This window comes from Haliotis cracherodii, unplaced genomic scaffold (assembly GCF_022045235.1).
Source record: "Haliotis cracherodii isolate W230 unplaced genomic scaffold, xgHalCrac1.p SCAF_2, whole genome shotgun sequence".
Classification (NCBI taxonomy): domain Eukaryota; kingdom Metazoa; phylum Mollusca; class Gastropoda; order Lepetellida; family Haliotidae; genus Haliotis; species Haliotis cracherodii.
Genome location: NW_027266275.1, coordinates 60,887,923 through 60,911,669, shown reverse-complemented (window position 1 = coordinate 60,911,669; position 23,747 = coordinate 60,887,923). Strand labels below are relative to the sequence as shown.

General features: G+C 44.9%; 1 protein-coding gene across 1 annotated transcript in view; it reads right to left on the bottom strand.

Annotated features, from left to right (window-relative positions):
• Positions 1 to 912: 912 nt before the first annotated feature.
• LOC139468315 (uncharacterized) overlaps positions 913 to 23,747 on the bottom strand; it is a 39,908-nt gene continuing 17,073 nt past the window's right edge. The window contains exons 7-25 of the mRNA XM_071250204.1: positions 23,529 to 23,662; positions 21,849 to 21,984; positions 21,361 to 21,540; positions 20,560 to 20,601; positions 20,208 to 20,387; positions 18,023 to 18,181; positions 15,583 to 15,792; positions 14,891 to 15,006; positions 13,687 to 13,822; positions 13,368 to 13,567; positions 12,657 to 12,738; positions 12,060 to 12,279; positions 9,383 to 9,552; positions 8,053 to 8,205; positions 7,442 to 7,584; positions 6,150 to 6,292; positions 2,888 to 2,988; positions 2,237 to 2,399; positions 913 to 1,095 (exon numbers count right to left, since the gene is read on the bottom strand). Of these exons, the coding sequence (XP_071106305.1) occupies positions 1,025 to 1,095; positions 2,237 to 2,399; positions 2,888 to 2,988; positions 6,150 to 6,292; positions 7,442 to 7,584; positions 8,053 to 8,205; positions 9,383 to 9,552; positions 12,060 to 12,279; positions 12,657 to 12,738; positions 13,368 to 13,567; positions 13,687 to 13,822; positions 14,891 to 15,006; positions 15,583 to 15,792; positions 18,023 to 18,181; positions 20,208 to 20,387; positions 20,560 to 20,601; positions 21,361 to 21,540; positions 21,849 to 21,984; positions 23,529 to 23,662 (2,739 nt within the window). The 3' untranslated portion in view covers positions 913 to 1,024. The remainder of the gene's footprint in view (positions 1,096 to 2,236; positions 2,400 to 2,887; positions 2,989 to 6,149; positions 6,293 to 7,441; positions 7,585 to 8,052; positions 8,206 to 9,382; positions 9,553 to 12,059; positions 12,280 to 12,656; positions 12,739 to 13,367; positions 13,568 to 13,686; positions 13,823 to 14,890; positions 15,007 to 15,582; positions 15,793 to 18,022; positions 18,182 to 20,207; positions 20,388 to 20,559; positions 20,602 to 21,360; positions 21,541 to 21,848; positions 21,985 to 23,528; positions 23,663 to 23,747) is intronic.

Below are 23,747 nucleotides of genomic sequence, written 5' to 3'. Positions count from 1 at the left end.
AGCGTAACACGCCGTTGGCATTATGTTTGATGGGACGGAATTTCCTGAATATACTAACTTTGGTTTGTTTGTTTATTTGTTGTTTAACGCCGCAATATTCCAGCTATATGACGGTGGTATGTAAATAATCGAGTCTGGACCAGTCAATCCAGTGACTGACATCATGAGCATCGATCCATGCAACTGGAATACGATGACATGCATCAACAAAGTCAGCGAGCCTGACCACCCGATCCCGTTAGTCGCCCCTTACGACAAGCATAATCGCCTTTTACGGCAAGCATGGGTTGCTGAAGACCTATTTTACCCCGGATCTTCAACCATTTACTTACTTCAATTATAAAGAAATACCCGCAATACTGTCATGGATACAGGGAGACAGCTATAACGAGACGGCATGGTATGTGGACGGACTGAAGAACTACATGTTATAATTCTGTGTTGCGCCTTCTCGTTAGCGTTGCGAGACGTTACATAAAAACGTCTTTTTGTTGAAAGCGTGAGGTTATTAAAGTGTGACGCTGCCTCACTGTCGGGCGCCGAGTTCCAACCTGGACTATACGTTAAAGATAGTGCCAGTCGCCATGTGTAAAGCTGGGGCATTGTCTATGGGTAATTATCAACTGCCAGATGAATATATACTACTCAAAACAAGTTAAAACGTCCACAATTGGAAGTGTTTCAAATGCCACTAGCCATGACATATTAACTAGTAATATGAAAAAAATCCGGTGTTCCTTTACTTCTTTTGTGCATTATACATCAGCAGTTTGGGTTTTGATAGACGTAAATCAAATTTGCTGGGACTGCCAACTGGCCGAGATTATCCCCTCTTTAACAACAGCTATGACGCTATGACTTGTTCAGAGTTCGGTAATATATGTTTGTTTTCTGTAGAGGATTGGTACACACCGTTTAAAAACATGACAAAATAAATAACAAATAGAAACAGGGTTGAACACAATCAATGTGTAAAATGTATCAGTAAAAATATGCGTCCTTGGTCAAACCCACAGTGTACCATTTAAAATAAGGCAATGGCGACAGCGGACCAGATCGTAGCCAAAACGAGGCTAAGATGGCGGACACTTGCCCCTGAAAAGGAGCCAAAACAAAACCACGTGAATTTTTAGCAATAATAATCTTATAATAGTGTTAAGTTTGTTCAGAGTAAAGGGCAAGTTAAAATATTGTATATATTTCATTATTGTTGGTGCAACACATTTACATATTACTTTACACCATGACGGCATAACGGGCGCTGAATACAGATCTTCTGGACAGAATATTACAAAATATGCCCCAATGTATGTCCTCCCTTGCCTTCCATCATTAACGAGGGGCACTGGGGTAGCCTAGTGGTTAATGCGTTCGCTCGTCATGACGAAGACCCGAGTTCGAATTCCCACATGGGTACAATGTGTGAAGCCTGTTTCTGGTGTCCCCGGCTGTGATATTGCTGGTATATTGCTAAAAGCGGCGTAAAAACTCATCATTAAAGGGACACCATCTATAGGATACCCACAAACACGGGAATGGTGCAAACAAACAAAGAAACACAATCGGAGCGAATCGTGATGCAATAAGATACGCTTTGGTTAGCCTTAGGGGTGCACCGCTGCACAGTGAATTGTGAGCCCTTGACAACAAGAACGACAGTGGAGGTTAGTCCATGTTTAATATGGCAGTTCTATTCGAACTCAACATTTACAACGTAAACCTGTAAGCCATATTATCGTAAAAATCGCTATTTCATAGTGAGTGTGTGAGTTGGGGTTAACGCCGTTTTTAACAGTATTCCAGTTATATCGCGGCGTGTGAGATTAACGTGGGAGGAAAGCCCGAAGTGATGCAGGTCTCAGACGTTTACCACTTCGACGAAACCCACGAGCACGGGTATGGTGCTGACAAACCTAGAAACATAATCGGGGCGAACCGGGATATATTCGAACCCACAATCATAGGTTTCTGGCGTGCCCAAGGGACGCAACTCTGCACAGCGAATTGCGGCGCCTTGGACGACTGGGCCACCCGTGTCCCGGCTATTTCATAGAACATGATTGAATCGTGATATGACGAGGCCTTTCCACTGTGTCTACTTGTTTTGCCTGGAAATGATACCATCTGATTTGCATGGACGGTTTAATCTGTACTTGCAATAGAAGACGGTACATCTGATCCTGTGTTTCGAAGATACACACTTAATGTAAGTTTATCAGGTATAACACAGTATTACCGTTATTTGGATCTAGCGTGTCCACGATACTGAGAACCACGTTGAAGGAGGCGGACTCTTCGATGATGGATTTCTGGGCGGGACTCAGCTGCTGCTTCTGGAGATCCGAGACAGCGTTACTCTGCTCGGTCGTCAGCTGGGCCAGCTCGTCGGCCGTGAACGCCTACAGCAGGCATAGCATGAGTAACTATAAAATTCATGTACTATTTAATCTGATATATTTCTGACTCTGTGAAGTCAACAAACATACACTCTTCTACTGTCCATAGTGAGAGCGTCTTTAAGGTCAAACACCAACGGTGTTAGTGTGAGAGTGTATTTAATGATGGTCATTCGTCACCACTCGCCCCTTTCCGTATAACCTGCAAGACGATCGGCTTGTTCCGGAATAACACGAGTTGGCGGCATAATGGATCATGTTGTCAGGGTCGGCGACATTGTGTCATCGTTCCCCGACGGCATGGATCGTTGCTCATGATATCAATCACTGAACTGTCTGGTCCAGACTCGACTACTACGAGGTCGCCGTCATATAGTTTGAATAATGCTGAATGTGGCGTTAAACAACCAACCAATAAACTTATTGTTGCGTGTGACATATATAACAATTGTATACGATGTTCGTTTGTGTTTATTGTTCCAAATACTCACACTGGCCAGGGTAGCTGGGGGCATGGAGGAGATAGCTTCTGGTTCTATCTCCTTAATGTGTTCATTGGTGAACGAGCTGAGGGTGTTCTGGGGAAGTCCACCTGGAGTACAAATACAATACATAGAACTCGGGACCCGTGAAGATCAGGGGTAGAATGGTCTTCAGCAACCCATGCTTCCCGAAACGCGCGACTATGCTTGACGTAAGAGGCGACTAACGGGATCAGGCTCGATGGCTTGGTTGATGCATGGTTGTATCCCAATTGCGTGGATCGATGCTCATGATGTCAATCACGGGATTGTCTGGTCCAGACTCGAATATTTACAAACCACCGTCAAACAAACATATAGAACTCTGAGATTCTTCTCACGGCCTGTACAATACTCAGTTGCCACATCACTGTGGCAGATTTATTTTAAAATCGCAAAAACAAGCTTTTTAACTGCTTGCTGCCCCGGCGCTTTGAGAAATCCCCCTTTTTATGATGTCATTTGAGGGTGAGAAAACATGTGGTTTGACAAATACATATTAAAGACAAAATTAGGCCAAAAAATGAAGTTCTATTAATTCTGTGGAAACATCAGTGTCTGCATGTTATTGACTTAAAGCATTCAAGAGACGCCGAAATACCTCTTAACACAGGATAGAACTTTGTCCATTTAATTAATTAAAATATAATCCCTTTGCATATTTATGATCTGCTAGAGTATGTCTTAAAAATGTAAGTTATTTTCTATATTTCGTTAACAAACAATCGACAACTGAATCGCTGCCCAAATGTTGGTTAAAGTGAAACGCGCCTACGCACCGCACTGCACAGCCCTGCCACAGAGCTTGTTTAGTGTGGGGAGCCCTTAAACTCGCACACGTACAGATTGGTTCACTTTTAAAACAGCACAGTTTAAATCAAGACGTCTACAGAACATAGTGATACTCATGCTGGTCCATTGATAAATCGCAAAGACGGAGCGTGGTGTATTTCGGAGATTGGTGAGGTGAGGTGAAATTGGGTTTAACGTCGCGTCCAAGATTATTGCACTTATATAGCGACGCGCGTGTGTGTGTTTGTGTGTGTGTGTGTGTGTGTGTGTGTGTGTGCTAGTCCGGACTGATGTCAATTTATAGTGCTAGCTCACTGTGACACCATGTCGCAGTTTAACATGAATACGCCACTTAGACACAGTATTGACTCCGAGCCGACCAGTCCTTTTATTAGCCCCTTAATGCCGAGCGCCAGACAGGGTAACAACAAGTTACAACAACATCTTTTAACGTCTTTTGGTATGACGCGGCCGGTGATCGAACCCCGGACTATCCGGGCTCTCCGGGCGGACGCTCTACCACTAGACCACGGAGGCTGTCCTTATTTCGGAGATAACATGTATAAATAAGAGTAATCTACTTTACAGTGAGACGGCAACAGCGCTTTGAAAACGGTGCTCTCTCGCAGTAACTACACCGGGTACAAAGGTCCCTTATCTTAGAACATTCCGAAAACGGGTCGCTGGTAGTAATATTTGTAACACATATTACTATATTTCAATATTCAAATACCCATAGTCTTGACTAGTTCAAAATAAGTGTTCAAAACACATAATTTTTTCAAAAAGAAGTTAGCAAATAACCCTCCAAACTGTTTTACATTCGTCGCAATCTGCTGTGCACTGTTTGGACTTTCGAAGGGTGGAGTGTTTTCCGATGGAATCTGCCAAATCCTTACGGTGGTGGTTGACGGAAACGGCAATTGATATCGATCACACAAATTTTGGTAAACGACATGTTGTCATGAATAAAGATAGATTTTAAAATACTTTTTATAATGTTATATTTTACATTCATTGTCGGTTGTTTCAATGAGCAATTTGCCTGTTCCCTAACAATTTCAGAAACATTATCATTTGCATGCAAGATATGTCTTTGTTTAAGGCTTTAAATCTCATTATCGGATCAGTTATTACGGCCGTGAACATCATATTTGTAAAAAAAACATGGATATCAAAAAACCGTATTTCCTCGCTAGACCGTGTATTAATTTCGCTAGAGCCGCTGACCCGGCGTGCATAAGAGACCTGGTTGACAATCGATTTACCATACACACGGTTTTTTGTAGGTGTGAAAAGGATTAACATATTTACAAGGGTTTACGTAGCAAAAAGGAAACCTCTTTTTACCTAATCAGAATCAAGTATTCTTCAATGTCATAATAGAATTCACGATAAAACATTGTTCTATCATGACGTCATTTCTGGAGAATCGAATATGCGCTCGCAACTTGATGGCGTCATATTGGACAACGTTATTTTTGAGAGGGAAGTGTCTTGTAAGTTGTTCCCCGTAGACGTGGTTGGTTTACGCAGACACACGCATTGGCCGAACGATCGCATCCACAGGTGGGAGAGATATGTCATTAGGCATAAGGAGAAAAGGTACAGATGATCGACGTGAGGAAAATAACAAACTTAACCCACCTGTTCATAAAATGGACTTGTCCGACATTTCCGAGGTCGGATTCTATTCAGTAAATTATCATTAATATAATTTGGTTAAATATTTTTTAAGCTTGTACATTTTATCAACATCCCTAAAGAGGCTGTACGTAATGTTGATATCTCATATAAGAAATAAACGACTCGTGGTTTATTCTTCCTGCGGTGTTTTATGTGTAGGATAAAACACATCAGAGGGGTTTTATGTGATGAACCCGAATCCAAGGTATAAAACCAAGGTCTTAAATCTCATATAAAGGCCGAGGGTAATTGTTATCTAACTTATAAACCGAAAAAAGGAACTTAAAACAACATTTATCGACATTTTATGTTCCAAATATACTTTTCACGAACGTTAAGAAACGGGCGTAAAATATCTGTTGCTGGCGTGCGGTTACTTGAAAAAGACATTCTTAAAGGCATTGTGACTTGTTAGCCTTGCCTGGGCTACAGATACGATGGTTGCGAGTTCGGTCCGCGGGTATATAATGAAAACATTTATCATTTGATTTTATATTTCATAATATTGTGTTAAAATGCAAAATAAATTTCCAACGAGAAAAATTCATTTGTTACAATAAACGGAACTTGTATTAATAAAATCCCGGGGATATTATAACATCACTGTTTATGATATTTAACCCAACTTGAGAACAAAAGGATGACGTCAATAGCGGTTTATAATGTAACAACTCCCACTAGTCCTTTATTTCTTACATAATTCCTTACGTTGGCCTACCAATAGTCTGATAAACCGGGTCCGTCGCATACTCACCTACAAACACCCCGAACTCCCCGACCAAAGCAGCATCCTTGCTGCTCCAGTCCGACCCCTCCACGGCCACGACCTTGCTGCCGACGGCAGTCAGCTGGGTCTGGTCCATGCACTGCACTGTGTTGAGGTCCTTGGCTGCCTCGCTGGTAATATACAAAACCTCTCACAATACTCATGACTAGAGCATGTTGACAATGTTCGCATAGTATTTTTTTCCACAGTGAATTGTTTTGCTAATATTATGAACTGTATATCTGGTCTGGGATCTGTTGGGCGGTCGGGTAGCCTAGTGGTTAAAGCGTTCGCTCGTCACGCCGAAGACCCGGGCTCGATTCCCAACATGGGTACAATTTGTGAAGCCCATTTCCGGTGTCCCCATCAGTGCTATTGCTGGAATATTGCTAAAAGCGGCGTAAAACCATACTCACTCTGGGATCTGTTCTCCAGATCGTGGTGGTTTAGCTGTAGTAATAACAGTCTGTACTCATTGTCTCAGTAATATCCTATACAAACTTTGTAACGGCGACCTGGAAATATTCAAGTCTAGTCCAGATAGACCATCAGTATTCAGCAACGCCCAACGTCGTCGGGGTACGATGCCAACACCCGTGATCACCGGATCTATTAAGTCGCCTCTCACAACAAACATAGATTGTTGGCGACCAATTCTAACCCGGAATCTTGACACAAGCTCATTTCTGGTGTCCCCATCAGTGATATTGCTGGAATACTGCTATAAGCGGCGTAAAACCATACTCACTCAGGGATCTATTCTCTAGACCGTGGTGGTTTAGCTGTAGTAATAACAGTCTGGACTCACTGTCTGTGTGTTTGTGTTTAACGCCACACTTAGTAATATCCTATCTATGTAAGGGCGACCTGTAAATATTCATGTCTAGTCCAGATAGACCAGCACTATTCAGCAACGCCCAACGTCGTCGGGGTGCGAGGACAACACCCCTGATCACCTGATCTATTAAGTCGCCTCTCACAACAAGCATAGGTTGCTAGGGACCAATTCTAACCCGGAATCCCGACGGGAATCTCCCCTCAGTGGCTGTAAATCATCTTCCCGAGGCAAGGGAGTTGACTGACTATAAAAGTCCAGTTTCCACCCTTGCCGAACTAGGCTGGAATTACTATGCTCGATCGTAGCGCCACCACCCGTTAGTCCAGCCAAAATTTAACTCCATAATACCAGCCTAGTTCGGCAAGGGTGGAAACTGGACTTTTATAGTCAGTTAACTCTCTTGCCTCGGGAAGATGCTGTAAATGGACACGTGTAGACTTACTGCACGGCCGTCTGTTGCATGTCCCCAATCTGAGCTGCTGTGAAGCCACACATCATGTTGCCCATGTCTCCCAGAGTCTCATCGTCCAACGTCGTCAGGTCAGCTCCCGTCTTGTTCAGGTAGGCCACCATCACATCGGCTGACTGAAACACACACACACACACACATGCGGACGTTACTCATTTGAGTTCATCGGGGCATTATATACCTGCTTCTTTAAGTGACATCAGAGCGAGTGTCAGTGAGTTGGGTTTAACGCCACTTTTAACATTATTCCAGTAATATCGCGGCGTGTCAGCTTAATGTGGGAGGAAAGCCCAGTCGTCTAAGGCGCCGTGATTCGCTGTGCAGAATTGCGTCCCTTGGGCACACCAAAAACCTATGATTGTGGGTCCGAATCCCGGTTCGCCCCGATTATGTATCTAGGTTTGTCAGCACCTTACCCGTGCTTGTGGGTCTCACCGAAGTGGTAAACGTCTGAGACCTGCGTCACTTCGGGCTTTCCTCCCACATTAAGCTGACACGCCGCGATATAACTGGAATACTACTATAAGCGGCGTTAAACCCAACTCACTCACTTAATCAGACAAGCAACGTTGGGCATGACATACCTTAGCAAGTGGCATGGCGCCCAGCGCTTGGATGACCTCATCATCCACGTTCAGAGACTGGACCTCCTGTGACGTCAGACAGTCCACCATTGTACCAAGAGCCTGGACGTCGGTTTTGCCCCAGGTTTTGACATCGCTGCCTAGGGCGTCGGCCTACAAAGTAACAGAGTAACACAAGATAACCTGATATAGCCAGACAAAGGGAAAAAACATCCCTATGTTTTACCAGTGTGCACGAGCATGGCCTGGTAAGGTACATACAATATGCGTGATGCTCTACCAATGTGCATGAGCTATGTTTGATGATCTACCGATGTGAATGAGGCACGGTAACGTCTACCGATGTGCAAACGATATGCTTTATGTTCTACCAATGTGTATGAGATATGCTTGATGCTCTACCAATGTACATGAGATATGTTTGATGATCTACCGATGTGAATGAGGCATGGTAAGGTCTACCGATGTGCAAACGATATGCTTTATGTTCTACCAATGTGCATGAGATATGCTTGATGCTCTACCAATGTGCATGAGATATGCTTGATGCTCTACCAATGTGCATGAGATATGCGTGGTGTTCTACCAATGTGCATGAGATATGCGTGATGCTCTACCAATGTGCATGAGATATGCGTGATTCTCTACCAATGTGCATGAGATATGTGTGATGCTCTACCAATGTGCATGAGATATGCTTGATGCTCTACCAATGTGCATGAGATATGCGTGATGCTCTACCAATGTGCATGAGAAATGCGCGATGCTCTACAAATGTGCATGAGATATGCGTGATGCTTTACCAATGTGCATGAGATATGCGCGATGCTCTACCGATGTGCATGAGATATGCGCGATGCTCTACAAATGTGCATGAGATATGCGTGATGCTCTACCAATGTGCATGAGATATGCGTGATGCTCTACCAATGTGCATGAGATATGCGTGATGCTCTACCAATGTGCATGAAATATGCTTGATGCTCTACCGATACGAATATGTTAAATATTCTATCCATATTCATGAGGTGCACACAAGATATGTCTCAATGTGTATGCGAAATTGTCTTTGCTCTACATTCGTGAGCACTTAGTGTTCCATCGATTTATATCTTCTATAGGTCAGCACATCTGCCCGTCTATATGGGATATGTCAGATTTTTAAATGATATACATAAAATATACCTGATGTTCTATAGATGTGAATGAGATATATTTCGTTACTATCATCTGTATGAGATATATCACAAGCTCAGCTTGTGTTGGTGAGACATGTACGTGAGTGAGACATCCTCTGGGATGCTCTATCGTTTTGGGATGTTGTACTGACGTGTATGAGCTGATCCCTGAGTGCAGCACACTGAGCAGCGTTCCATTTCGTCGTGGACAGTTGGGCCAGACAACCTCCCACCTCAGCTGGAGCCAGACCGGCGATTTGGCTGGCTGTAAGGAAGTCCAAGTTGCTCCCGAACTCAGAGATAGTCGTGCAGTCGCCACTACCTGGAACATACCAGGACGTGGTATCACGCAGTGTAAATTGGTAAACCAGGTTTCAGGACTTTTTCCTTAGACATCTTAAACCTTGAAAATATTTGTCTGACACAAATAACACCTTGTCCAAATATTCTCAAAAGACCGACCTGGAGTAAATCATTTAAATAAAGTAAATAAATTGAGACACACGTCTCCATTCCTATCAGAAACATAGAAACAAATCTTATTGATAAAGGGAGAACACGTCAGACCATATCTACTGAAACTGACCTCTGTCCTAGGTCTGTTGTAAGGGAGGTTCACCGTCCACCTACCATTCGCCCTCTTCCTCCTGTACAGACCTCTGATTTAACGGAGGTTGACACCTAAACCCACAACCATCGGTCGCCCTATGTCCTAGGTATGCTGTAAGGCAGGTTCACCGTCCACCTACCTGTCACCCTCTTCCTTCTGTACAGACCTCTGATGTAACGGAGGTTGACACCTACACCCACACCCACCTGTCGCCCTCTGCCCTAGGTCTGCTGTAAGGGAGGTTCACCGTCCACCTACCATTCGCCCTCTTCCTCCTGTACAGACCTCTGATGTAACGGAGGTTGACACCTACACCCACACCCACCTGTCGCCCTCTGTCCTAGGTCTGCTGTAAGGGAGGTTCACCGTCCACCTACCTGTCACCCTCTGCCCTAGGTCTGCTGTGAGGGAGGTTCACCGTCCACCTACCTGTCGTCCTCTGTCCTAGGTCTGCTGTAAGGGAGGTTCACCGTCCACCTACCTGTCACCCTCTGCCCTAGGTCTGCTGTGAGGGAGGTTCACCGTCCACCTACCTGTCACCCTCTGCCCTAGGTATGCTGTAAGTGAGGTTCACCGTCTACCTACCTGTCACCCTCTGCCCTAGGTCTGCTGTAAGTGAGGTTCACCGTCCACCTATTTGTCACCCTCTGCCCTAGGTCTGCTGTAAGAGAGGTTCACCGTCCACCTACCCGTCACCCTCTGCCCTAGGTATGCTGTTAAGGAGGTTCACCGTCCACCTACCTGTCACCCTCTGCCCTAGGTATGCTGTAAGTGAGGTTAACCGTCCACCTACCTGTCATCCTCTGCCCTAGGTCTGCTGTAAGAGTGGTTCACCGTCCACCTACCCGTCACCCTCTGCCCTAGGTCTGCTGTAAAGGAGGTTCACCGTCCACCCACCTATCGCCCTCTGTCCTAGGTCTGCTGTAAAGGATGTTCACCGTCCACCTACCTGTCACCCTCTGCCCTAGGTATGCTGTAAGTGAGGTTCACCGTCCACCTGCCTGTCGCCCTCTGTCCTAGGTCTGCTGTAAAGGAGGTTCACCGTCCACCTACCCGTCACCCTCTGTCCTAGGTATGCTGTAAGTGAGGTTTCACCGTCCACCCACCTGTCGCCCTCTGTCCTAGGTATGCTGCAAAGGAGGTTCACCGTCCACCTACCTGTCGCCCTCTGTCCTAGGTATGATGTAAAGGAGGTTCACCGTCCACCTACCTGTCGCCCTCTGTCCTAGGTCTCCTGTAAGGGAGGTTCACCGTCCACCAACCTGTCGCCCTCTGTCCTAGGTCTCCTGTAAGGGAGGTTCACCGTCCACCCACCTGTCGCCCTCTGTCCTAGGTCTCCTGTAAGGGAGGTTCACCGTCCACCCACCTGTCGCCCTCTGTCCTAGGTCTCCTGTAAGGGAGGTTCACCGTCCACCCACCTGTCGCCCTCTGTCCTAGGTCTGCTGTAAGTGAGGTTCACCGTCCACCAACCTGTCGCCCTCTGTCCTAGGTCTGCTGTAAGGGAGGTTCACCGTCCACCCACCTGTCGCCCTCTGTCCTAGGTCTCCTGTAAGGGAGGTTCACCGTCCACCCACCTGTCGCCCTCTGTCCTAGGTCTCCTGTAAGGGAGGTTCACCGTCCACCCACCTGTCGCCCTCTGTCCTAGGTCTGCTGTAAGTGAGGTTCACCGTCCACCCACCTGTCGCCCTCTGTCCTAGGTCTGCTGTAAGAGAGGTTCACCGTCCACCCACCTGTCGCCCTCTGTCCTAGGTCTGCTGTAAGAGATGTTCACCGTCCACCCACCTGTCGCCCTCTGTCCTAGGTATGCTGCAAAGGAGGTTCACCGTCCACCCACCTGTCGCCCTCTGTCCTAGGTCTGCTGTAAGTGAGGTTCACCGTCCACCCACCTGTCGCCCTCTGTCCTAGGTCTGCTGTAAGAGATGTTCACCGTCCACCTACCTGTCGCCCTCTGTCCTAGGTCTGCTGTAAGAGATGTTCACCGTCCACCTACCTGTCGCCCTCTGTCCTAGGTCTGCTGTAAGAGATGTTCACCGTCCACCCACCTGTCGCCCTCTGTCCTAGGTCTGCTGTAAGACATGTTCACCGTCCACCTACCTGTCGCCCTCTCCCTCCTGTACAGACCTCTGATGTAACGGAGGTAGACACCTACACCCACACCTACACCCCCCTGTCGCCCTCTGTCCTAGGTCTGGTGTAAGAGAAGTTCGCCGTCCACCTACCTGTCGCCCTCTTCCTTCTGGCAGCTTGCTGCTGGTTGGCTGTGGTCACCTCGATGGCAAAGTTCCACAAGTCCCCAGAGGCCTTCTTCACCGCCGTCATGTATGTCGTCTTTTCCTCCGTACCGATGTCCCTGTTGTCTCTCTTCTCTTGTTCCTCACGGAACTCAGACACCTTCTCCATCACCCCTTGGAGGATTGAGACCAGTTCCTCCTTCATGGCCTGGAGGACGGAACATACTTTCAGTGCACAGTGTGTTCAGTGTTCGCCAACAAATGTCGGGATTGTTTCGTGTTCAATTGAAGCCAATATATTGTAGGTTAATGACAGTAAAACATAAACAGTAACTTTTCCTTTCAATATATGTTAAGGAATATACATTGACTTTCACAGTAAGTCACTTTATGTAAAGCAATCAATTTTGGCTAAGTATATGTTGCAAGAGAAAAGTTAGTTTGTATGATAAGCATTGTTTATAAGGGTTGGTCATACATAGTTACAAACATGGAACTTAGGGTTTGATTAATCAGTATGTAAGCTGTCCTCTGGGATATAATACTGTTACATGTTATCTTTTAATAAAGTATAATAATTATTACTAATGTCATGTCACTGGCTGGAATCTCGTCCAGAGCGAACACCATAGCTGCCCCAAGATCTTCCAAGTCACTTGCTTGAATCCTGCAAAGAAATGTGTGAATGGCGTTAACATATCTAACATATCTAATCACTAGTTTAAGCATCCTCGTGATCATAAGAAAAAAGCAGTGGAGAATATATTTAGTCAGTACTTACGGGCCGCCCATTGAATATCGTGGGAGGGGCCTGGTATTGGTGTGAGAGACAAGATATTTTTTTCTGTCACTGCCTCCAAAACGAAAGGAGGATCAGAACATTTTTTTCAAAACACAGTTTTGTTATGACATCAAGTTTCTCTATAAAACTAAGGCTGAATTATTTTCCCCAGTGTTTTCAGCATAAAAATGTGCTTTTCAAACAAATCCACACACGCACGCACGCAGGTACGCACGCACACACACACCAGAATATCACATGGTTAGTCTTTATACGACTCTGATTTGATTTTGTTTCAAATATCGATGACACATTCCGTTAACTTGATGTGTTGCTGTGTCATCCCAGGTCCGGTAATGTAAGCAAGCAGTGATGCACCCTAGCAAGGCACTGGTCACTGCCTCAGATCTGATATCACCTAACAAAATCCGCAGTTCCCCAAAACATTTGTTTCACTACAAATGAGCATGTACGTGTGTGTGATACAGTTCTTGTAGATTCAGTCTGGTCCTTACTTCGTGACTGCAGCCAAGAGCTTCTTGACGATGGCCTTCTTCGTGGTCACGTCCAGCTGGGGACACTTCAGAAAGTACATGCCGTATTTCTTGAAGGCGTCGGTGGTCATCTTGTTGACGTCGCCAACGCTCATGCCACACATGGCGAAGGGGCCGATAAGGTCGATGTCGTCAACAGAAAATGACGTTTTCTGTGTCTCCTACGGCAAGGAATTCAGAGCTCAGTGATTGACGAAAGAATATTCTAAATAATGGAACATTAACGCTTGGAAATGAATATGAAAGCACAATCGTTGCTATATAGCTCTGACGTATTTACCTGAACCTTGAGTGCGATCTTCGTCAACAGTTTCATCTGAGATCGAGTGACCTTCTCGATATATTCCTTTTTCTCTCCAACCACGCGCATCACTGACCGCAGGGTCTTACGGCTGAACTTGACCAAGTCCTTTCCGCTGGGGTAAACATACAACGCATCTTAATATAGGCGACAAAACCTTTTCCATTTTCATAAGAAATCTATTGTACGATTCCGACTTTACCATAAGCCCTTGTTTATGAAAGACTATCAAAAAGTGATGATACCAGGGGTGCGTTGCAAGCCGCGAATCGCCAGGAGAAAGAAAATTAATCGTTCAACCCTGGGTCTGCAACAGATCGAAGCGCTTGCGCACTCTTCCAAAATGGCGGCGCAACTACCGCTTGGTTGCCTTGACGTAATGAAGAACGTAATAGAAGAGGCTCGATGACGAAATTTATGAGTACTTTGAAGATGTGGAGCAGACGGGGAATGGTGGAATGTTAGCTGCTTTTGCTCATTTCCTCGTTGATCCAGTCAAGAATTTCTTGTTCCGCTGTCAAAGTCAGCCGCCATTTTGGTTTGAGAACGAAGCGACCTCAGCCAGCGATTGTTTCGCTTGCAAGCCGCTCAAAGTTTGCGCACTGTTGTAAGGCGAATCGCAGTACATCGCTTACAAGCGATTGGCGCTTTGCAACGCACCCCATATGTTCGCGAAAAGGTGACACACGTCACAAGCATAAAATTTGAACATATCAACTGACCAAATAAGACTACGTCCCAATAAAGTACTGCACTATGTATACGAAATGCTGAGAGTTGTTTGCCTTGGTTTCTTCAAAACTTGAAACAAAAATTTTAAAAAGTACTAAAACTATGCAATGAGATTATTATTTATAATATATTATGTGATGTAGTGTCTGTCTTACCGAGAGGGGGGAACGGGTGGCCCAGCCGTCTAAGGCGCCGCGATTCGCTGTGCAGAGTTGCATCCCTTGGGCACGCCCGAAACCTATGATTGTGGGTTCGAATCCCGGTTCGCCCCGATTATGTTTCTAGGTTTGTCAGCACCATACCCGTGCTCGTGGGTTTCACCGAAGTGGTAAACGTCTTAGACCTGCATCACTTCTGGCTTTCCTCCCACATTAAGCTGACACGCCGCGATATAACTGGAATACTGTTAAAAGCGGCGTTAAACCTAACTCACTCACTCTGTCACTCTTACCGAGCGTGGGCGAGGAACATGCCGACCTGGTCGATAAGAGGGCCGTCAATGCATACATCCTTCACCTTCCCAGAGGCGCCAAAGACTCGCATCAGCTTCTTAACGATACCTCGGATCTGGAAGACATGGTCCACAATTAATTGTTTGTCCTGGCACTATAGACCAGTGAAGATCCGGGGTAGAATAGGTCTTCAGCAACCCATTCTTGCCGTAAAAGGCGACTATGCTTGTCGTAAGAGGCGACTAACGGGATCGGGTGCTCAGGCTCGCTTGGTTGAAGCATGTCATCGATCCCAATTGCGTGTAGTGTATCGATGCTCATTATATCAATCACTGGATTGTCTGGTCCAGACTCGATTATTTGCAGACCGCCGTCATAAAGCTGGAATATTGCTGAGTGCGACGTAAAGCATTAAACCAACCAACCTGTCACTATCATGCAAATTGTGTGAGGTGCTACCGGTACAGCAGGATATGCTAAATAATCGAGACTTATCATTCTCTGGCATTGACGTTTTATGTTTGCTTCCAAGTCTCTTTGAAGACGTCCCTCACTTAACGCAAAAACAGACATCGAATGCTCGTCCGTACTGCTGATTTCTAACGAAATGTTACATAAGTGACAGCGAACTTGAGGTAGATATGATTCTATACAGCCACAACTAATTCACATCCATAGCTCGTGTACTGACCACTCTACCAGACAGCTGTTGGATGTTTTTGGCCGCCCTGGCGATATTCTCCATGAGATTCTCATCCTCACACAAGTTCTCCCAGTCAGCATCACTAGCTGCGGAGAAGAAGAGGTCTGCAATCCTCTCAAACTGTGTCCCGCAGAAATTCCTGTTGGTGTTGCTCACGGGTCCGAAGCTACTCGTCACCTTCTTCCATACAGCGTTAGCCTGAAGTGAACAGTGCGTGAGTGAGTGAGTTGGGTTTAACGCCGCTTTTAACAGTATTCCAGTTATATCACGGCGTGTCAGCTTAATGTGGTTAGGAAAGCCCGAAGTGATGCAGGTCTCAGACTTTTACCACTTCGGTGAAACCCATGAGCACGGGTATGGTGCTGACAAACCTAGAAACATGATCGGGGCGAACCGGGATTCGAACCCACAACCATAGGTTTCTGGTTTGCCCAAGGGACACAATTCTGCACAGCGAATTGCGGCACCTCAGGCGACTGGGCCACCCGTGCCCCTGAAGAGAACAGCCATTGGTACAATCAAATATGATCTTTTGAATCGTAATTATTCAAAAGGTGAAATTAATTATTATAAAGCAACCCACGAGTATGAAGAAACCAAAGAGCGGAAAAGGGCATGGGTGTAGGCTGCTAGAGCAGAGAAGGGCATGAATGTAGGCTGCTAGAGCAGAGAAGGGCATGGGTGTAGGCTGCTAGAGCAGAGAAAGGCATGAATGTAGGCTGCTAGAGCAGAGAAGGGCATGAGTGTAGGCTGCTAGAGCAGAGAAGGGCATGGGTGTAGGCTGCTAGAGCAGAGAAGGGCATGGGTGTAGGCTGCTAGAGCAGAGAAGGGCATGGGTGTAGGCTGCTAGAGCAGAGAAGGGCATAGGGTGTAGGCTGCTAGAGCAGAGAAGGGCATGGGTGTAGACTACTAGAGCAGAGCAGGGCATGGATGTAGGCTGCTAGAGCAGAGAAGGGCATGGGTGTAGGCTGCTAGAGCAGAGAAGGGCATGGGTGTAGGCTGCTAGAGCAGAGAAGGGCATGGGTGTAGACTGCTAGAGCAGAGAAGGGCATGGGTGTAGGCTTCTAGAGCAGAGAAGGAAATGGGATGCAATGTGTTGTTAAATATATCCTCTGGGTATGTAAAAGAGAATCGGTCATTATTAAACATCGGTGATTTTCACATCATCCGTGTCATGTTGTCTCGTTAAAATTTGACTTAAATTAACATTAAGTGATTACAATCCATGTTGTATTCGAGTTTGCTTAGTGTGGACTCGCAGTGCAAGGTATCTGGAAAAAAACATAAATAACCCCAGATGTAGACTAACATCTAGTCTCTGAAATGAACTTATTTTACAAAAAACGACAGTTGTTCAATTATAGTTATAAAATATAAGAGACTTTCTTCCAATTCGGATAACGATAATGTAGACATGCAAACATTTTATAGACTTTCAAGGGTTGTATTTGATATATTTGTTTCAGGGTCTGAATGACAGACTGCCCTGATGATCAGGTTCGACAAGTTGATGTCGTTATAGCCCAAGTTATGTAGATGTGTCCAAGGCGCTAACGTTGAACTTATACCTACACGTGTCAAGATAAGACTCTGAAGAGAATAACAGTATTGTGTTAGGTTTACGGTTTGCCAGTTTTCTATCCAGTGGAACCCTTTCGTCCGGCTGATTCGATAACCCCGCCGTCCTGACGAGAATCTGGGAAGGGTGACAGATGTTTAATGGAGGTGGGGACATCCTCATATGGGAGAAGGTGCTAGCCATGGAAGAGAATTTTTGCAATTAAATGTGGAATGAGGACGATATGCCGCCTTTTTCTGCCATTATTGACATCCTACTTACCAATTGGGGCACGGGTGGCCCAGTCGACTGAGGCGCCGCAATTCGCTGTGCAGAGTTGCGTCCCTTGGGCACGCCAGGAACCTATGATTGTGGGTTCGAATCCCGGTTCGCCCCGATTATGTTTCTAGAATTGTCAGCACTTTCCCGTGCTCGTGAGTTTCACCAAAGTGGTAAACGTCTGAGGCTTGCATTACTTCAGGCTTTCCTCACACATTAAGCTGATATGCCGTGATATTACTGGAATACTGTTAAAAGCGACATTAAACTTAACTCATTCACTCACTCACTTACCAATTCTTTAGAGAATTTGATGCATTTCACGTTGTCAAGGTATCTACGGCGCTCAAGGCCACAGTACTTACCGTTTCTTTAGAGATTTGAAGGGATTTAATTCTCTTTAGGCCAAAGTACTAATCGATTTAAAGCCCTCAAGGCCACAGTACTTACCGTTTCTTTAGAGATTTGAAGGGATTAATTCTCTTTAGGCCAAAGAACTAACCAATTTAAGGCCCTCAAGGCCTCAGTACTTGCCTTTTCTTTAGAGAAACAGACGATGTTAAGGTTGAGTGTCAAGGCCACAGTACCCACCGTTTCTCTAGAAAAATGAAGGGATTTCAGGTTGTCAATGCCACCAAGGGACGTGATGTCAACACCAGATAGGTCACGCACACTCCTGCCAAGGTTAGGCCCGACCTTCCGGATGTAAGTTCCCATCGTCTCGTTGTTTGCCATCGCGTGCTTATTCACCTTCAAGAACATACAGAACACTATACAATATGTGTTTAGGTATTAGACATATCAGTTGGCATGTTTAGCTGTAAACGGGTTTAGGACTGCGTTTAAACCCTAAACGGAAAAAAAAGGTTTTGCGTTTTGTACCTAAACAGGTTTACAATCTAAACACGCTGAATACGTCAAGACATATTATCGGGCACGAAACATACGTAGGTAGTAACATGATGCTTATTATCATGTACATCTCATGTCAACAGGTGACCGGAGATAAACAAAACATTTGTAATTTGTTGGTGCAGTAGATAAAGTTCAATTATTATAAACACAAATACTGTTGATGGTTTATACGACACCTAAGATAGCTTATACCGCATTCTTGGTGCGTTCCTTGAGTACGCCAGAATTATATGATTGTGGGTTCGAATCTCGGTTCGCCCCGATTATGTTTCTAGGTTTGTTAGCACCATACCTATGCCACTGAGTTTAAGAGAACACAGAATTTGTCATTTGTGTTATTAAACACTGCAGAAAATGAATACCATTTCTTACTTATATGTCTGTTGTGTGCTGAACTCAGAAAATAGTTCATTGATAAATAGTATATCCTTTATCCTAGTTTACAGAATGTTTTTCCTTAATGTCAAGTTAAAATGTTGTAACAAAAGAACTGTCAATGTTCAAAGTGCATGCTGTGAAACTAAGAAGTTCAAAATGTGTCATACTTGTATATACACCCATTACTATATAACATGTCAGTATTATGAATAAACACACACCTCACATGCCAGGGGGTCACTAAAGTGGTAAACATCAGAGACCTGCATTACTTCGGGCTTTCCTCCCACATTAAGCTTACACGCCCTGATATAACTGGAATACTGTTTAAAGCTGTATTTAAACCCACTTCATAATTGCCATATCACGAACATCTTCCCGAGGTAAGGAAGTTAACTGACTATATAAGTCCAGTTTCCACCCTTGCCGAACTAGGCTGGAATTTCCAGACTCGATCGTAGCGCCACCAGTGGCAATTACGAGTTATGTCCCTTCTATATCCCTCCTTTTGACCAATCAGATTCCACCTATCACTTGCATTTGCTTCAAACAAAATGGCGGCGCCCAACCAAGACGATCGGATCGATAATCAAGATCTATATTGTAATAACACGGGTCTTACTTCGCGAAGTGCATCAAATCACGTGAGCATCTTGATTAAAAACATGAAAAGATTTGAAAATGTCAGTTGACAATACACATGCTTTGCAAATCCTGCATTCGACCGAAATCTGCACGGCAGTTTACGAACCGGATGTCAATTTCTTTGCGTGACTATGATTGGACGATGCATAGACTCGTTAGTCCAGCCAAAATATAAGTCCATAATTTCTAATCTAGTTCGGCAAGGGTCGAAACTGGACTTATATCGTCAGTTAACTCCCTCGCCGCGGGAAGATTGGTTGGTTGGTTGGTTTGTTGTTTTACGCCGCACTTACCAATATTCCAGCTATATGACGGCGGTCTGTAAATAATCAAGTCTGGACCAGACAATCCAGTGATTGACATCATGAGCATCGTTCCACGCAATTGGGATCGATGACATGCTTTAAGTCAACGAGCCCTCTGACCACCCGATCCCGTTAGACGCCTCTTACGACAAGCATAGTCGCCTTTTACGACAAGCATAGTCGCCTTTTACGACAAGCATAGTCGCCTTTTACGACAAGCATAGTCGCCTCTTACGACAAGCATAGTCGCCTTTTACGACAAGCATAGTCGCCTTTTACGACAAGCATAGTCGCCTCTTACGACAAGCATAGTCGCCTTTTACGACAAGCATAGTCGCCTCTTACGACAAGCATAGTCGCCTTTTACGACAAGCAAAGTCGCCTTTTACGACAAGCATAGTCGCCTCTTACGACAAGCATAGTCGCCTTTTACGACAAGCATAGTCGCCTTTTACGACAAGCATAGTCGCCTTTTACTACAAACGTGCGTTGCTGAAGACCGCGGGAAGATGTCTATGGACCATGAAGCGTACCTTCTTCATGATGAGTCTGCAGAAGCCTCGACGTCGTGGACACACAGGCTCCAGTTTAGATGTCATGCTCTGTATGCATTCTGCTATGACGGAGTCTGGTATTTCTTTGACGACGGATCTGGGAACGACCTTGACGAGAACTCCGACATTCACAATTCCTGCGCAGGTGTAATTCGAAGGCTACCGAAAGAGGAAGTGACGTCATTGAAAGCAGACGAATGTCGCAAATGTAAGAAGCACTTAATAAGATCGACTGGATTACGAGAACACGGGTTTAATTTAATGAAGAGAAGAAGACTTATGGCGTAATTGTTCTTGATAAAAAAAAATACTTTCATCTTCGAGTACTCACACTTCCAAATTTTGATTTGCACTTGTCCCATATATAAGACAGCTGAAAGACAAATTGTTTTAGGAGTTAGTTGTAACATATTCGACAAGTAATAATTTCAAATTATAAAACAAAACTACAGACGCAGACGTGTTGCCATGTGGATGTCTAGATCCTGACGAGATTGAGCCAAAAATTGAGTCTATCGGATGCTTCGCTAGAGAATATATGATCGAGTGATGTACCCACCATTACCCTGGAATCTGAATTACATTATACACTAGAGACGCTTGTTTGATTCTGAAAGGTATACTTTCAGATTATATGCCATTCCAGGACAAGCCGAATTTTCGTACTGGTTACAGTGAGTGAGTGAGTGAGTGAGTTTAGTTTAACGTCGCTTTTAATAGTATTCCAGACGAGTTATATCGCGGCGTGTCAGCTTAATGTGGGTAAAACCCACGAGCACGGGTATGGTGCTGACAAACCTAGAAACATAATCGGGGCGAACCGGGATTCGAGCTCACAATCATAGGTTACTGGGAAGGCCCATTTGTGTAAGGTGCCTAAATTAGCAGATTTGCATCCCTGGATGCTGCTTCAGAATCCTGTGGTCCATGATTATGTTTCCAGGTAAGCTAGCCCCAAGAAGGTAAACGTCTGATCATCATGTCTCCTCCCACGTGAAGCTGACTCCCACTGATATAACTGAAACACTATTTTAGGCGACAATAAACCAAACCCGTTCACTACTGTATTGGGAAAGTAATGTAATTGTCGGTGGTGAGTGATTTCACTGTTGAACATCCCACTGTACATTACCACTGCCCTTGACATGTCTGCTTCGTTCATCATCTGCCAGTTGTCACAGAGGACGTCGTCGGAGATGTTCTTGAGGACGCTGATGGGGAGACCACCGATGAGGCGGCCATAGTCTGTAATAGCTTGAGCCGTCCACGAAAAGCCGTCAGCCGTAACGATACGCTTCAGAACCCGTTTGGCCTGAAGGTAAGATTTACTTTACATATGATAGTATTCGAGCGCTCCTTAATTTATTTCGTGCGGAATATGGAGAAAACATCATATGTTACTAATTATCAACGCAATCTATTTACATTACAGTAAACTACGGTTATAACGAACTCAAAGGGACAACTAATGTTAGTTCGTTATAACCGTAGTTCGTTATAAGCATATGTACAGTATAACTACAGCAAATAGTCGGGACCAAAAAGTAAGTTCGTTATATCCGTCAGTTCGTTATAAGCGTGTTCGTTATAACCGTAGTTTACTGTATGTCATTCCCTTACATCTTTTGGTGAAATCTCGAAATCTGCCGGACAGTTGGATGTGAAGTTCTTCACAAAGGTCTCAAGGTCACTTTTGCTCAGGGTCTTGTCAATCAGTTTCCTCAACGGGGCGAACTTCACTACCACGCAGATCAACCTGAGAAAAGAGGTTTCGGTGATATACATTTTTGTAATATTATAAATGGAAATGGTCCAGTCACCTAAGGCGGCACCACAATGTGCTGTGTAGTGTCTATTCAGCGTAACACAATGTGATTTCGAACCCAGATTCTCCCTGATAGTGTTTCTAGGTTTGTCAGCACGGGACTTGTGGATTTCACCCAAGAAGTATACGTCAAAGAGCTATGTCACTTGGAGCTTGCCTCCCATCGTAAGCTGACACGCCGTGATATAACGAGAATACTGTTAAAAGCGGCGTTACAAACAATCCCTCCCTCCCTTCTGATGGTATGTTGTTGTTGTTGTTGTTGTGGGGCGGTCGGGTATCCTAGTGGTTAAAGCGTTCGCTCGTCACGGCGAAGACCCAGGTTCGATTCCCGACATGGGTACAATGTGTGAAGCCCCCGCCGTGATATTGCTGGAATATTGCTAAAAGCGGCGTAAAACCATACTCACTCACTCACTCACTCACTCACTCACTCACTCACTGTTGTTGGTGTTGGTGTTGGTGTTGGTGTTGGTGTTGTTATACATTTATATACCGCAGATATCAAAGTACTAGTATCTGCTAAAGTGATATTTGGATTTGTTCCCCGTCCAGTGGATCCGTTTGAATTCCAGTTATCATTCTCAACTCCTTGGGGAGTATACAACTCAAGCTGCCTAGGGGCGCTAGATGGTTTCTACATCCACCGCACATTTCGGGTACCCGTTCCCTGCTGGGTGACAGAGGCACATTTGAACTTAGTCAAAAGTCAAAAGTCAAAAGTTTCATTTTGAGGGCAAATTCTTGTACGTTATGCGTAGAGACATTTAACAGGTAATTGTCACAGATAAGGTCGTCACGAGAACAGTTAGGAAGTTGGGGTCAAGTGTTCGGTATTCGAGCATGTAGTCAGTGTTCACATACACAATAAAGTAACGGTTACCTTAAAGAGAGGAAATCATAAGGGTCACTGAATAAAGCGTATTTGTGTCTATTGCCGTTATATAGCTGGAATATTGTTGAATATATTTGTTAAATATTCAAAGCATTAAACTGCAATTGTTAATCCCGATTAGAAAATTGTTCAAGATATCTTAAAGAAGCCTTAAACGACAAGCACACATTATAATTACCTGCCACTGCTCAACAATGAATGTGTGCAACACTCTTGTACTAACGATTATGTAATGCAATTTATTTCTTACGTATTTGAGCTGTCAATTTAACCTATTCACAATGTTAGCTGGGTTTGGTTGAAACCTATGAAACCAATGTCCAATCAGAGAACGTTTCGTACTCTGTACACTCGTATGAAAGTGTTTTACCGCTGCCTGTGGTTGTCGCAATCTTTGTGAAGCCATACAAGCTAAGAACAGCGACCTGATTGGATATCGCGTTTTCATTTCAAGGGGCACAACTCGTGATCTACGCGAGGTGGCGCCAGGGTCGAGTCAAGAAAAGTGGCAAGGGTAGAAACTAGGCTTGGATATAGGCCAGTGGACATGCTTGCCTCGAGAAGATGAATTCACTCTTACTTAGTTTTCACTTGTTCTGTGAGCGACCCCGAATTAGCTTCCCACCAGTCGCCGATCTTGTAACCAAGGATACGAAGGAACTTGGTTTCTTTCACGTCGTCTACGTCCATAAAGGTATCCAGGTTGGCCAGGAGCTGAAACATAGCGGTCGGTGTAAAGGACAGAGTGTCTATGTGTGAACTGTGGTGTGTGAAGGGCAGAGTGAACCTGGTCTAAGTG